Source organism: Harpia harpyja, chromosome 15 (assembly GCF_026419915.1).
Source record: "Harpia harpyja isolate bHarHar1 chromosome 15, bHarHar1 primary haplotype, whole genome shotgun sequence".
Taxonomy (NCBI): Eukaryota; Metazoa; Chordata; class Aves; order Accipitriformes; family Accipitridae; genus Harpia; species Harpia harpyja.
Window position 1 is genome coordinate 17,560,053 of NC_068954.1, and position 14,436 is coordinate 17,574,488.

Genomic DNA, 14,436 nt, shown 5'->3' on the forward strand with positions numbered 1-14,436 from the left:
GTCCAAGGCAATGTAATGAAAATAAACAGCTGAAAGAAATGTCTTGGTGTGTTGGAAGATGTAGTCATGAAGGCTGCTCACTCATGCTGCATATTAAAGAGTCTGTCTAGCTAAGTGGATATGCTTGATTCTACGTTGAACACTAGTATGGAATTCCATAAAAAAATAACAACTACTCCTATAACTGTTACAATCCTGTGCCACTTACTGTGGGCTTTTTTTTAAGCAGGAAAATTGTATGCAAGTTGCATAGGATTAATTTAAGCTTGCTGTATAATACTGACTTTTCAGAAGGTTGCATCAATCACAGATTTACACCTGAGTAAATTTGGAATATGCTTTTGGTGTACTCTGATTTACATTTTGAACTTAAGCCCTTGATAGTTCTTGCCTTGTTACAGTTTTTTGTTAGTCAAATGAGCACTGCCAAAAATGAGTAGTCAGTATGTTAAGATTTGGTTTGTATTTCTTGCTGATTATCTTTGGCATCACACATCTATATGCTAAACGCAGAAATGTTTTTACATGATTTGGAGACTGCTTGTGTCCATATTTATTCTTTACGGCAAGATTTAGATTTATTTATTAAACACTTTAGGCTAGAGATAGAGTTAAGAGAGAAAAGGAGTTTTTTGTACTTCAGATCCTATATTCCGGAGTACCTTTTCTTCATCAAATTTTAGACTAGCATATTTTGGAAAAGGAAAGGTGCATAGCAGTTATTCTAGAAGCAGAGGGCTTGTCTACAGGTGCAGTTTAGAAGGGCTATTAAATGGAGGATTGTACTTGCATGAGAAATTTCTAGCCAAGAGATGGTGGCAAGTAGAGAAGCTTTTGCAATTATAGTTGTAAGGTACTAAAAGTAAAGCAGGAGAGAAGAGGAGGGATGCTGTCACTGCTTAACTCTGTACCTTGCAATGAGTTCATACGGCGTTCTCTCTTTTTTGCATATAACCCACTCATCCCCACAGAGCCTCACTCATTTTATTGCAATTCTGTATGAGATCAGGGATCTTTACAGGAAAGACCCATATCCAAATCTAACCTCACTAATCTGTGTGCGCTTTGGCAGCTTGTTTTTAATTCTAGTGCTTAATGAATCTTAAACAAAGAGTCTCCTCAAATGTTTATATTCATAACCCATTAAAGTTCTGGAGCTCACAGTATATTTATTTTTAAATCTCCAAGAGATTCAGCCAGCAAAACTAGGGAACGTTAGACTTGATATTTGATATTTAAAAGGGAAAAAAAAATCCTCACAGCTTCTTCCAACCTTGTTCTTATTTCTTTCTCTAATTTAAACTAAATAATACATAAAACTTTTGTCCTGGTTTCAGCTGGGATAGAGTTAACTGTCTTCCTAGTAGCTGGTACAGTGCTATGTTTTGAGTTCAGAGCGAAGAATGTTGATAACACTGATGTCTTCAGTTGTTGCTCAGTAGTGTTTAGACTAATGTCAAGGATTTTTCAGCTTCTCATGCCCAGCCAGTGAGAAAGCTGGAGGGGCACAAGAAGTTGGCACAAAACACAGCCAGGGCACCTGACCCAAACTGGCCAACGGGGTATTCCATACCATGGGACGTCCCATCCAGTATAGGAACGGGGAAGTGGGGGGGCGGGGATTCGCCACTCGGGGACTGGCTGGGTGTCGGTCAGCGGGTGGTGAGCAATTGCACTGCGCATCATTTGTACATTCCAATCCTTTCATTACTGCTGTTGTCATTTTACTAGTGTTATCATTATTAGTTTCTTCTTTTCTGTTCTATTAAACCGTTCTTATCTCAACCCACGGGTTTTGCTTCTTTTCCCGATTTTCTCCCCCATCCCACTGGGTGGGGGGGAGTGAGTGAGCGGCTGCGTGGTGTTTAGTTGCTGGCTGGGGTTAAACCACGACAACTTTAACGAAAAAAAATAATTTTTTAAATGCAATACTCATCTACTAAACATGAAATCTAATTCTTCCAAATTATTTCTTCATACTACTATGTTGTACTTCTCCATAAAAATATGTGGCGAGACACAGGTAAGAAACGAGAACCATAACACTCTTCTGTCAGATGCTTCTTGGTTCCCAGGGGCTTCTCTCACATGCTTTCTGACCACAAAAGAATAAACTCTTTGTTCCTGTGTGTGCCCTTCTACCACCCCTTATGCCTTGGGTTTCAGCTCTGTAGTTGGTAGTTTTTAAATGTGCTTTTCCTGGAATGCCGCTTGCTTTTTTTTCTAATTATTATTTCCTCCTATGTATCTGGCACTCTCCATTTTTAAAAGCAATAGAGTGTACTTTGATGCTGATCTGGTAAGGCACTGCATTTACTGTGACAACTAAAAAGAGATAGAGTACAGTGAATATGCAATTTGAAGGGGTTTTGTTTTGTTTTGTTTTTTAAATTAGAAAGTAAATTTCTTGTTGGTTTGCAGCTAATAAGCAATCTCATCCAAACTGCAGTACCTGCTATTACGTTAGTAGTAATGGTTTTGTTAGCTGTTCTTGAACAATGTAATAGTGTGAGAAGTATTGAAGAATGTTTCTTGATTTAGTTGCTATAAACAGTTCTTCTGTATTTTCAGTTAACTAGATTCTTTGCCTTTTACTTTTCTCAAAGGCAAATAATTCCCATATTCAGCAGAAAGACACTACACCTTTCTAAAGGCTTGCAGAAAACTTTAGTATTGGTCTGGTCTGCCCTGAAGCATGGAAATGTGGATGTACTGACGCGTTGAACAGCTTATGTATTTCTGTACATTAGATGTGATATTTCAAATTTATTTTAAATAAATACCTACAAAACCAGAACAGAATTACCGGGCTGAATTGCTGATTGTCACAATGTGACCCCATGGTAAAAGGGATTATACTGTGTTTTGGCCAACTTACTTTTGTGATTAAGTGATAATTTTTTTGGTTGTAGTGAGAGGTGGTCAGTTAAGAATGTTGTTATGTTTATGAAAATAGTCTTGTAACTATCAATGTGCTTTTCTGATTTCAAATAGGTCTTATTATTATTATTATTATTATGTCTTTTAAAAAGTGTATTTGGATGGTTGCTGTTGCGAAAGTGAGCAAGAGAAAATTGAACAGCTCTTGAGACAGAGAAATGTGCGTTTATATATGTAGAACTAAATATTCTTAAGGATTTTTGGTAGGTCATCATGACCCAGTTCCATTTTAAAATGCTGGTATTACATCAAAAAAGTTGCAGCTGTTTAACCAAGAATGTTGTTTTCTAATTCATCTGTTAATTATGCCAGTGAAACTGCCATGGTGTGGTGGTGGGGGTGTGGTGTTTTGGGGGTTTGGTTGGGGTTTTTTTGGTAACTTGATGCTTTCTTCTTATGTCTAGGAGTTTCTTTTAATGCTCTCTCTCCAATTGTCTCTTGATCTATATTTATATATTATTTTTAAAGTGCTCCCTCTTGTGTTAGTGACAGCATGGTCATTATTGTTTCAGTATCAGTTACCAAATCACTTTCACTGCAGTACAAGTCATTAGTGTTTAAAGGAATTATATTGTATTTTTCTCCTCCTAAGTCTTCAAGTGTTGTTCTGGGCTACATTTGCTTGCATGACTCTCTGGGTATCAAGACTTCCGATTTTTCTTGCTTTTTGTAGTTTCTTTGCCATTTTTCTCAGCTGGCATCTGTGTCTGTTTTTGTTGCTGCCAATGTGCTGGTAACAACTAAAACTGTTATTGTCTGTCTGTCTTCTCCAGGTCTTGAAATATTTTAATAACAGCATGCATTTGGGCTCAGCTGGTGATCCATTTCAGAACCTCAAATTAAAATTTACTGTAATTACAACAGAGCCTGTGATATGATCTCCATGTTTAAGTATTATTAATGTAATGTGTCTAAGCATTATTATTGAGTTAATGATTAGCCAGGTTTCATGCAAATACAAAGGTGGATATATTCAAGTAGATTAACCACAAAGCTGGGGTGGTGCTGTGATATGATTGTAAACATTGTGTTGTCATAGTGAGAGCATGGTATTAGTCATAATATGCCTTAATAAAGCCTATATGGTGGGATATTGGTGTGTACCTAAAGATGTTGATTTTGTTACCATTAGGATGTGATCTCCTGAGGAGGAATGAAAAGATGCAACTTCCTCATGATGTAGACCACTGGGGCTAAATTTTCCTACTTTATGATTTAAAAAATTCTTTTACCAAGGAAGGAATGTAGGAGTATTTCCTACTTTACAGATGAGAAAACTGAGTTATAGTTGCTGAGTGACCAAATGATCTTCTACAGAATCACCTATTTTCATAAAGCACGTTGGGATTTCATATCTATCTATCTATTTTCATATCTACCTCTACTCTTTCATCACACTTGGGTAGAAATTGGCTGTTGGGTTTAGGCACTCCTAGGGAGGAAGATAATTGAAGTGGGATTCCATAAACTTCATTTCCTTTAGGAAGCTATCCTCATAAAAATAAATTTTTTAGTGCTTGCGATGGCAAAGAAAACTTGCAAATGTGAATAGCAGGGAATGAATGCATGTGCTAATGTCTGAACCAGTGGAGAGGCTGCAGAAGGAGCTGAAGCAGTCATTCTGGCAAGCAGTGCTGGCTGGTATAAACCAGGGCTGTCTGAAGGAAGGAGCGCTGCTGCTTCTGTGCCCCTGAATTAGTGTTTTTTATAATAATTTAAAGTGGTGAAGGTCATATTTTTTACTTTCCTTGTTTATGGGATGTTGTGGTTTAACCCCAGCCAGCAACTAAGCGCCACGCAGCCACTCACCTCCCTCACAGTGGGATGGGGGAGAGAATCAGAAGAGTAAAAGTGAGAAAACTCGTGGGTTGAGATAAAGACAGTTTAACAGGTAAAGCAAAAGCTGCACATGCAAGCAAAGCAAAACAAGGAATTCATTCACTGCTTCCCATGGGCAGGCAGGTGTTCAGCCATCTCCAGGAAAGCAGGGCTCCATTGCAATGGTTACTTGGGAAGACAAACGCCATCACTCCAAACGTCCCCCCTTCTTCCCCCAGCTGAGCATGACGGCAATATGGTGTGGGATATCCCTTGGGTCAGTCGGGGTCAGCTGTCCCGGCTGTGTCCCCTCCCAACTCCTTGTGCCCCCCCAGCCTGCTCGCTGGTGGGGTGGGGTGAGAAGCAGAAAATGCCTTGGCTCTGTGTGAGCACTGCTCAGCAATAACTAAAACATCTTGGCATTATCAACACTGTTCTCAGCACAAATCCAAAACATGGCCCCATACTAGCTACTGTGAAGAAAATTAACTCTATCCCAGCCCAAACCAGCACATGGGAGTACAAATTTTGAAGCCTGTTTTTCAGGGGTAGGCCACCAGCATTTCAGAAAGCGCCATGTATGACAAGAAGGTAAATTCAGTCTTGCTGCTGAACTTAGACTTGGCTTGTCCCCTTCTCCTAGCAGGGGTTAGGGCTTCTCCTTAGTGCTCATGAAAAAGACTTGAGCACCCTTTACTGTTGTGCCTGCTTCACTGGATCTTGTTTACAATCTTTACTTGGAGCATGAAGGTGGTCTTGAAGTGTGCCTTAAGTTTTGAAGTGCTTAAATCTATCTTGGACTGTGTTCATACTGTCAAGTGCAATGACTAGTGTAATGTCGCTGGGTTGCTGCAATGTTGAAATGGGTTTGGGGCTTGTCCAATTTCCAGGACTGGGATTAAAGGGTTTTAAAACCTGCAGACTTTGAAATTTTAACCAATGTGGGGGAATTGTATTTGTCAACACTTATTACAAGCCTTCTTAATGCTTTCCTGAAATCCATGTGATTTCAGGTTTAGGCACTGTTGGATATAACTGAGGATACCACAGTTTGTAATTTTGTCAACGTTAAGAATTGTTTGATCCAACTCCAGCAAAAATGTTGTGTGACATAATACCTCTGAAATTACTTGAGGACTTAAGAAATTACATTGCAGCATGAGGCTTGTTCTACTGAGTAAAGAAACTGCTAGTTAATGTGTGGGGGTTTAGCTTTTCTTTATTTTTCCTTTTTCCTGTCATCTTCCCTAGGAATGTTTCGGAAAAATGAAGATTTGACTCCATCGCAAAGGTGTTTGGCTGTAAGGTAGGCTTTCAGACATCTCAGAGTCTACTTTTGGGGTTGGGGAGAAGCTGGTGTTTTGTATGCTTTATTAATAGTCTCTGGAACTGCTACAGTTCACATTCAAGATAGAGTGTACAAACTCATGTAAAATAGATCTATGCTTTTTGTGTTTGTAGCCTAATTCATACATCTGTTCTACTGGAAAATGTCACTGGAAAATGTCACTAGAAGTAGGTTTTATACTTATTTGAGAAAACCATTCTAAGTTCTATGCAATCTATACAAATTAATGCCATATCAGACAGGAGACTAGTTAACATTTAGTACACATATAAAGTAGCTGGTGAAGGAACATGCTTGTTTAATTGTTTTTCAGTATTTAACTTACCTTTTGTCCTTTATTCAGGAGACTTGAAAATAGTATGTTGTCCTGGGCAAAACCAGTCTTAACTTGAGGCATTCTCCTTAATTGAAATTATTACCAGTTAGCACAAACCTTTGTTTACTGATTCAGTTATCGAGGGGAAAAAAGAAAACATAAGCAGTTGAACAAACACTTAGGGAAACACCCTTCCTTCTCCTTCCCCAGGCTCAGCTTCAGTCAAACACTTCTACTGGGCAAGGAGAGAGTCACCAGAGTTCAGGAGATCTGTCTGAAAATGCTCAGTATGGATTGGAAAGAAATACTATGTGTATAATGTTTTAAGCCGTGATTACAAAAGACACACAAACTGCTTTTCTACGTGTGGTTTTTACCGCAGTTAGAGTAAGCAATAATATGGAGTATGACTTTTCCTACTGTGGAAATTCTGTAGAACTACACATGCCATCTCACAAGTTGCTTGTCTTTGAATTACAGACGCATGCCAAGTCTACTGGAGTATTTAAGTTACAACTGTAATTTCATGGGTATCCTGGCAGGCCCGTTATGCTCTTACAAAGACTATATTACTTTCATTGAAGGCAGATCATACCAACTGCAACAGTCTGAAGCAAATGGGAAGGAAGATACAAAATATGAACAAACGGATCCTTCTCCAAATGTAAGATGTATGACTCTTGCAGTGCTGATGCTTACGTAATCATTGCATGAAAAGCTTGGTTTGCACTGTTCATTTACAGGCATAACTTCTGAGCTGTATCTGGAGTTCATTCATCAACAGTATAGTTCCCTGTTCAAAAAGTTAAATACTTATTTTTTTTAAGGCAGGTTTTCTCCATGGTTTTCAGTCTGGATCTTGTGGATAAAAGCAGATTAAATTGGAGCTTCCTAACAAGCTTATATGGTAAAAAGCTGTCTTTAAATTAAAACAGTTCATGCATGTTTTCTTCAAAGCATATACTCTGCATAAAAAAAAAAGTCCTGGTAAGGATGAAGTGCACATTTTGTCATTTGAAAGCTGATGAGACTTAAAAGTTCCAGCAAGGTTTCATGAACATTCTCAAATTCTACTGTTTTTCAATGTCTTTTTGCAGCAAGTAGAAGACATTCATATGTTGTAAATTGAAAAACACTCATAGAAGTAGTTGTGTTTTTCTTGCTTCCATTCATGTAGAGAGGTATTAAAGATGTATTTAGATCTGAAGGTTTAGTAGATGTACTACCCATAACACTATGGCTAGTAATCCATACAACATATTTCTTTTTTCTCTTTGTTCTCTTGTTGGAAAAGAGACCAAATACATACAGAAGAAAGTCCAGTTGATCATGCCTTACAAGAGAGATAGTATGGCCTGAATTAAAATCAAAAGCTCCCAAAGCTTGTTATTTTTAAAATTTAATCTAGTTAGTTTAATGCTCAGGGTACTGAATCTTATCTTTCATTCTTTTCATATTCTCTTAAATAGGAGTGTATCAGACTTTTAAATTTGTGTGTGCCTAAGATAATTATTGCCACACTTAAAAAGCAGAATTATGGAGTGAACTGGAACACTTCAGATAAACGGCTTTCGCTAATTCCAGTGCCAATTACCTGTTTTCTGCTTATCTTGTGGACCGCCAACTGTTGCTGGAGCAGAGCAAGGCATTCCCACATGTAGCTACCTGTCTTGTCCTCCTATCTAGAGGTTACCATCCCCATAGCTAGGCTAACAGGGAGGCTTCCCAATCAGTTGTGTCATCTCCAACCACTTCCATCCTTCGAGTGTGGATGAGGACTCTGCACGTTGCATTCCACCCGTCTTCTGTGGTTGTAGTAACTTGCACCACAGGAATGTAAACTAGTGGCTGGAGGAGGATAACACTTTAAACTGCTCCACATGTTGACAAGGCACATAAGCTCATAGAAGTGTGCTGTGGAGCAAGTAGTTAGGAAAGGCAAAAGACACAGGAAAATTCCTTGCATAGTTTGGCACCTCATAGTCTGTAGTCTGCATGAATGTGTTGTATTGACAACGTTGCTGACACTTTTGTTTTTAAACATTGTTTTGGCTCAGTAAAGGCATCACATCTTATGTACTAAAAGCCTATTTCTGCAAAAAAATATTATGTAGTAAAATTACTGCAAATAAATGGAACTAACCAAGTCTGCCAGTATCATTACTTCTGGACATGCATCTACTCATTGCCTGGTAGGACTTCCTAGCTTTTTACCACATAATCTTGCTAGTAATCTGAATAAAGTCAGTAGAAATAAATGTAAACCTATGATGGATTCTTCTTTCAGGTAAGCGGTTTTCCTTAAAATGAATTGCTCTTAAGATGCTTGAAACTTTTTGCAATTTATGCTGCATTAGCTTTTGACATAAAAATAAAGAGAAGCTGTCTATGCTGTTGATACTTCATCTCCCAACTGGTGTTAGAGAAATCTGGCTGCATTTTATAACACCAGCAAGTATTGTGTGCTTTTGGAGATATATCTATGATACAGTTTTACTGCATTTGCTGCATCAGTTAAAATATTCATTGTCTTGTTCTAGAAGAATATTTAAATACCATTAACTTCATATTAATACTTTAAATTTGTTCCTTGGTTCTCATGTTGTTATTTCAAGAATAAATTGTTAGGTAACTCAAAAATTAAATGTAATGGGGATCAGCAAATGTTAATGTAGTAAATGAAAAAAAAAATCCTTCAGCTGAGATACAGTAAGTTTCATTTCTTCTTAAATATAATTACATAACCACAGTAGTACATCAGCCGCCTCCTCTATACTGTGTGTTGACTGCATGATGTTAACTTGGTTTAGTATATTTGCTGTGTTCGTTGCATGTTAAATGAATCAAATCAACATAGTAAAACTTATTTCTTAAATCCCTCCTATTGTGCCTTTTTGCAAGCTATCAATTGTTGGTGCTCAAAGTGGTGTCAACTCTCAGAAATTAATAATCTGTCTTTGTAAGTTTCTTTTTATTATGGCTACCCTTAAAATACAAGATTCCTGTCAGCAGATATCTTCTTTCTTGCTTATTATGCCAACTTTTCCTATAAGTTAAAGTTCTTTCTTAATTATGTATAATTTTTACCTGAGGTTCTAACCTCCCCAAAATAATATGCTTTAATATAGTTCAATATTATATCGAGCTCCTTACTGATTCTTTATCAACCAAGTTGATTCAAATAAAAGTTTTAAAGATCCTTTTCTACTTTTTGTATATTTTTAAAATATACATGTTTATACAGTAATATATTTATAAAATTCCTGAGCTCAGTGAGTGTTTTACCTTTATTGCTTCAACTAGAAAGCTGTTCCTGAACTCCTTTCTATGATTAGGTGTCTAGCTTTCAACCTAACTATATTCCTATCTAATTTATGCACATTTGGTTTTGTCCTGGCACTGTCTTTTAGCTTCCCAGTGTTGACCATATTTGATATTTTTATACAGGTATGCCCAGTTTTTGTTCATTAAAACTAAATGATCCAGGCCTTTCTACCTTTTTGTTGTAAATTAAATTGTATGTTATACTTCATATGATGTCAAAGTTATCCTGCAGCTTATGGTCTTTTAATTCCTTAACAGAACAGTTATTTTGATATGTTGAAAACTTTAAAGAGTGAATTAAATTAAACTTCAAGCTTTTAAATTAATTACTTCATCCTTGTAAAAACTGACCAACCCTCCTGTGAATGTGCAATCCAATGATTACTCATTTATGCCTTGGCAAAGAAGCTTATATCAAGAACCTAGTTAATTAAGCAATAGAAAGTCAATTAATGTTTTACCAAACGCTTTTCTATAGCTAGTTGAACTATAGGTTATTTTGGTGTCAGGTGAGGACTTTTATTTCTGTGTAAATGTGTTTAAAACTTGAGTGCTATAAATAAGCCTCAGGCTGTAGTTTAATAATCTATTTAGGCCCACCAAAGTATAAATTCTTGCTGAATTATGGTAGGTCCTGGCTGTGGGTTCTGGGTCCTCTGCTTATCCTAGCAGTGCTAACATGCATTGCACTGCATTGTGGTCTGATTCAGATAATTTGATCCAGCCTAAAACTAACTTTTCATTAAAAAAAAGGGGGGAGGGGGGCGCCCCCCCCCCCAACAACACACCACCACCCCAATAAAAACCCCAAACCCTCACCCCCCAAAAAAACCCAAACCCAAAACACCAGAAGTGTAGTTTTACACCTGCTTTGTTTTTTCTAATCTGACTCACTAGAAGGAAAAAGAGCAAAAACTTGCAGCCAAGGTGAGGAGACAGAGCAGGACTGCTTCTTTGCATTCCAGCCTGTGTTTGGATTGTCCTTCAGAAACTCTGCTTAAACCAATCCTGAAACTGCAGCTCCCAGTCTTTGTAGAGGCAGGAAGTTATCTCCACCACCGTTTGCTAATATCCCTGATACTGATCCCTGTAAGTGGTATCGGAATGCTTGATCGGGGTTCTGGGATTTATAATTATTGAGTGAAGTAGTATAATTAAAAAAAAAAAAAAAAAGTCATGCTGTTTCTGGCTGTAGTTATGCTTGTCCCTACACCTAAATGTTGCTGCTAAAAAAAATTGTAGAAATACATCATTTAAAAAAGTACAATTTATGGCAGAGCCCTGTGTAAGTTAATTTTTTTTTTCTTAAGATAAATTTTGTCGAAACTCTGCTTTTCCTTAAAAGAAGGGCTTTTACCTCCACAATTTAGTTAAAAACCTTCAAAGAGGTACTAAGCCTATTTTGGGTTGAATAGGCAGATTAATGATTTCTGTTTACCAATAGAAAAACTGGTAAATAGTGGCAGTGGCAAAAGGCAGGCCTTTAAACATAACATTACTTATAAGTTGCCAAAACATATTTTGAGACTTTGTAGAGATCTTCCGATGGAAAACATCTATTTTATATGTTTATGCTTCTATTTTAAGTTGCATGTTAATGTTACCAGCCTATAAGTACTGTTTCTCATGCTAAATTGAACATGACTTTTAATTATGGCTTAGACTTTGAAGTTAAATCCTTGCAGCTGTCTTCAGAACTCTGGGGTGATGCCTTCTGGTATTTACAAATATCTAACTTTTGCATGTATCAGATATTGCATACCAAAATTGAAGATTCATCAGTGTTAATAATAACTGATTTTATGAACATTCATTTGTATTTAAATTCCTGAAGAAGTTAAACCAACTGAACTTTCCCTCTGCTCTGGCAAAGAGAGAGATGGATTAATAGGTGCTAGAAAAACAAAGGAGCACTTTTAGAAAGTTAATGCCCTTTACTTTGAACTCTTGTAATAGAGTAAAATATTAAAATGAAGTTTATTAGAAAGCAAGTAGAAATAAGTAATTAAACACCAGCCTTAGCTGTTAATAGGTAGTTGCCTTCTGAATTATCCAGCTGGTTTGTTTAATTAGCTGGGTTTTCTCTTTGTCTCTGAAATACCTTCTGAGATGAGCCACGTGAAATATGCAATGTCCAAAGTTACCCTCACCATTTTACAGCTTTTCCGAGACTAATTTTTTATCAGTTGTACCACCTCTTACATCTGGGTGAATCTTTGATACTGTGTATCCTGCAGAAATCTGCGTTTTCAGTTGGGCACTTAATGTTCCATTCTGCATCATAGAACAGAATTACTCTTTATTTTGGAACTAGGTATGTGGAGCTGCACTGTAATTGAAGCAGGACGTTATCTTTAAAAGTTTGGGCGGGTATACTGAAAGCAGGATGGACAGAAAAAGGATTCTGGCTGTCTTTTTGTTCTGATGCTTCAAAGAAAAGTAGCTAGATTGGTTGTTTTCTTGTCAAGTTTAGTGTCTGTATAATTGTAATGTAAATTAAAACTAATGTTTAAATATTGAGATTACTTACAATCAAAACTTGAAAATTACATTTAAATGAACTAGCTCTCAAACTTCTCTAACTAAGTACTCTAGGTGCTTGGTTAGTGTGTGTTACTTCAGGAACTTGCACAGAACATGGTATCTGCCCTTGGGATGTGGATCAGACTAGTGACTTAGTAAGTCATCCATTATTGCTCTGTGTGTTTTATAATAGAACCTTAGAAATGTTTTCCTAAAAATACATACTCTTTAGTGTGGTGGTTATAGCAAAACTGAATTTTGAGAAAATAGGAGTCCGGGTCATACCTTAACAATGTTTTTTTACATGTCTGTGAGCATATTTGACCCCTTATCGCTTGATCACTCTAGTTGGGAAAACAGGTCTATATAGAACTGAGGTATTTTGACTGAAAACTCAAATTATTTTGGTAGTTTAGTTGGTTTAGAATTTGGATACTGTAATAATCTAACAGAGATGATTGGTATATTGAGTTGGGCAGCAATTGAACACCTGCATTATGACAAAGATTACCAAAAATGAACTGAAGCTTTGCTGTTGTCTTTGGAATCTCTACAATAATTGTACTCATCTTGTCCTAGATTATTTGCTTTGTGCTATGATGTCTTAACAACTTACTTGCTTTGGTAACTTGACAATGAAATAATAAAAAAAATGCAGTTGCAAAAGGTGTTCCCATTATTGCAAGGGTTTTTAGAGGCTCACTGTAGTCAGATTGGATTTGCTGTGTTTGCCAGAAGAAGTGGTGCTCACAACTTAAGATAACAATATTCCCTGAGCCTCTATAAAATGTTACTAACTATTTTAAAGTTGGTAGTATATATTATTAGCAAATTGACATACATATATACACATCTGTTTAAGGAAGGAAGATTATAACTTGCCTTTGTTTCCAGAAAACTAACAAAAAATGAAGCTTACAAAGTCTCCCATCTTAAACTTTTCAGATAGCCGTGGCACAGAAACTCCTAATCTGTGGACTGTCCTTACTCTTCCACATGACTATTACAAAAACTTTGCCTGTGGAATACAACATTGACGATAACTTCAGAGCTACAGCGTCATGGCCTATAAGGTTTTTCTACCTATATGTGTCTCTTATGGCTGCCAGACCCAAGTATTATTTTGCATGGACTTTAGGTAAGCATATATATTAAAAAAAAAAAAAAAAGAAAAGCATATGTATTGAGTTTCATTTGAGATGCTGCATACTAAGCATGTATTAAAAAGTGACAGTGCCCTCTTGAGGCCTTAGGTAAACATTATTACATTTAAGTATTATTAGGTATTGTGAAATGAATGTTTTGAGAAACAAAATTTGCCATAAATCTAAGCACAGTGTTGTGACTGTTGCAAATGAGATCACGGTCTCCTGAACAAATCTGAGTGAAACACAAGGTTTTTTGGAGAGTGATAGTGTTTTAATGAGAAATGACTTTCTCGTTTTTTAAAAATTGTAGTAAATCTAGTCTGATGTACAATCCCTGATTTTTTTTTTTTTGATACCTTGATTTTGGCATACCTGAAAAGTTATTCTAAGCCTCTTTCTGTGGTAAGTTATCAGGAATTTGCTTGATGTTATTCAAGCATGAAGGAAAAATTAATCTATTGTAATTCAGATACATCATAGTGTTGTTAACAATAGATGGCATTCACAGTAGTATTTTCAGAATTTGATGGGTGACACTTCAGTTTTAGTCTTTGTTCTAATGATCAACATGATAACACCCATAGTCACTGATTTAAGACACTGAATATATTATATAGTTTAAAGAACATTTTGTTTTTCATTTCATGTTATTTAAAAAAAAAAAAAAAACCAACACATACAACAGCAAAATGCTGTATTTATGTAAGCTGACATCTTGGAAGTGGCTCACAAAACAGATTTCATCAGCTTCCTCCTCCTCTCCAGTTTTACATATTTGTTTCATAATTCTTTTGAGAGAGAATCTGTGGGAAACAATGCAATAAAGAAAGCTTTAGTGTAGCAGAGCAGCATGACTCATTTACAGCTGCTGGTTTCATTCCTGATCAATGAATGAAGTGCTTTCAGCTTGTCTGGATATAGTAATTCTGGGACTTGTTGTGGAATGAAATAATTTCGAATATCGTGCCCTTACAGAGCAGTATCATCATCTGTAAAGAGTAGGAGTCATCTGAAAAATG

At 36.6% G+C, this 14,436-nt stretch overlaps 1 protein-coding gene across 2 annotated transcripts in view; it reads left to right on the plus strand.

Moving 5' to 3' along the window:
* Nucleotides 1–14,436, plus strand: part of MBOAT2 (membrane bound O-acyltransferase domain containing 2) — a 103,995-nt gene that overhangs the window by 71,685 nt on the left and 17,874 nt on the right. For both annotated transcript variants that reach the window (XM_052809740.1, XM_052809741.1), the window contains 3 exons: nucleotides 6,010–6,064; nucleotides 6,903–7,086; nucleotides 13,215–13,407. In XM_052809740.1, coding sequence (XP_052665700.1) covers nucleotides 6,010–6,064; nucleotides 6,903–7,086; nucleotides 13,215–13,407 — 432 coding nt within the window. The remainder of the gene's footprint in view (nucleotides 1–6,009; nucleotides 6,065–6,902; nucleotides 7,087–13,214; nucleotides 13,408–14,436) is intronic.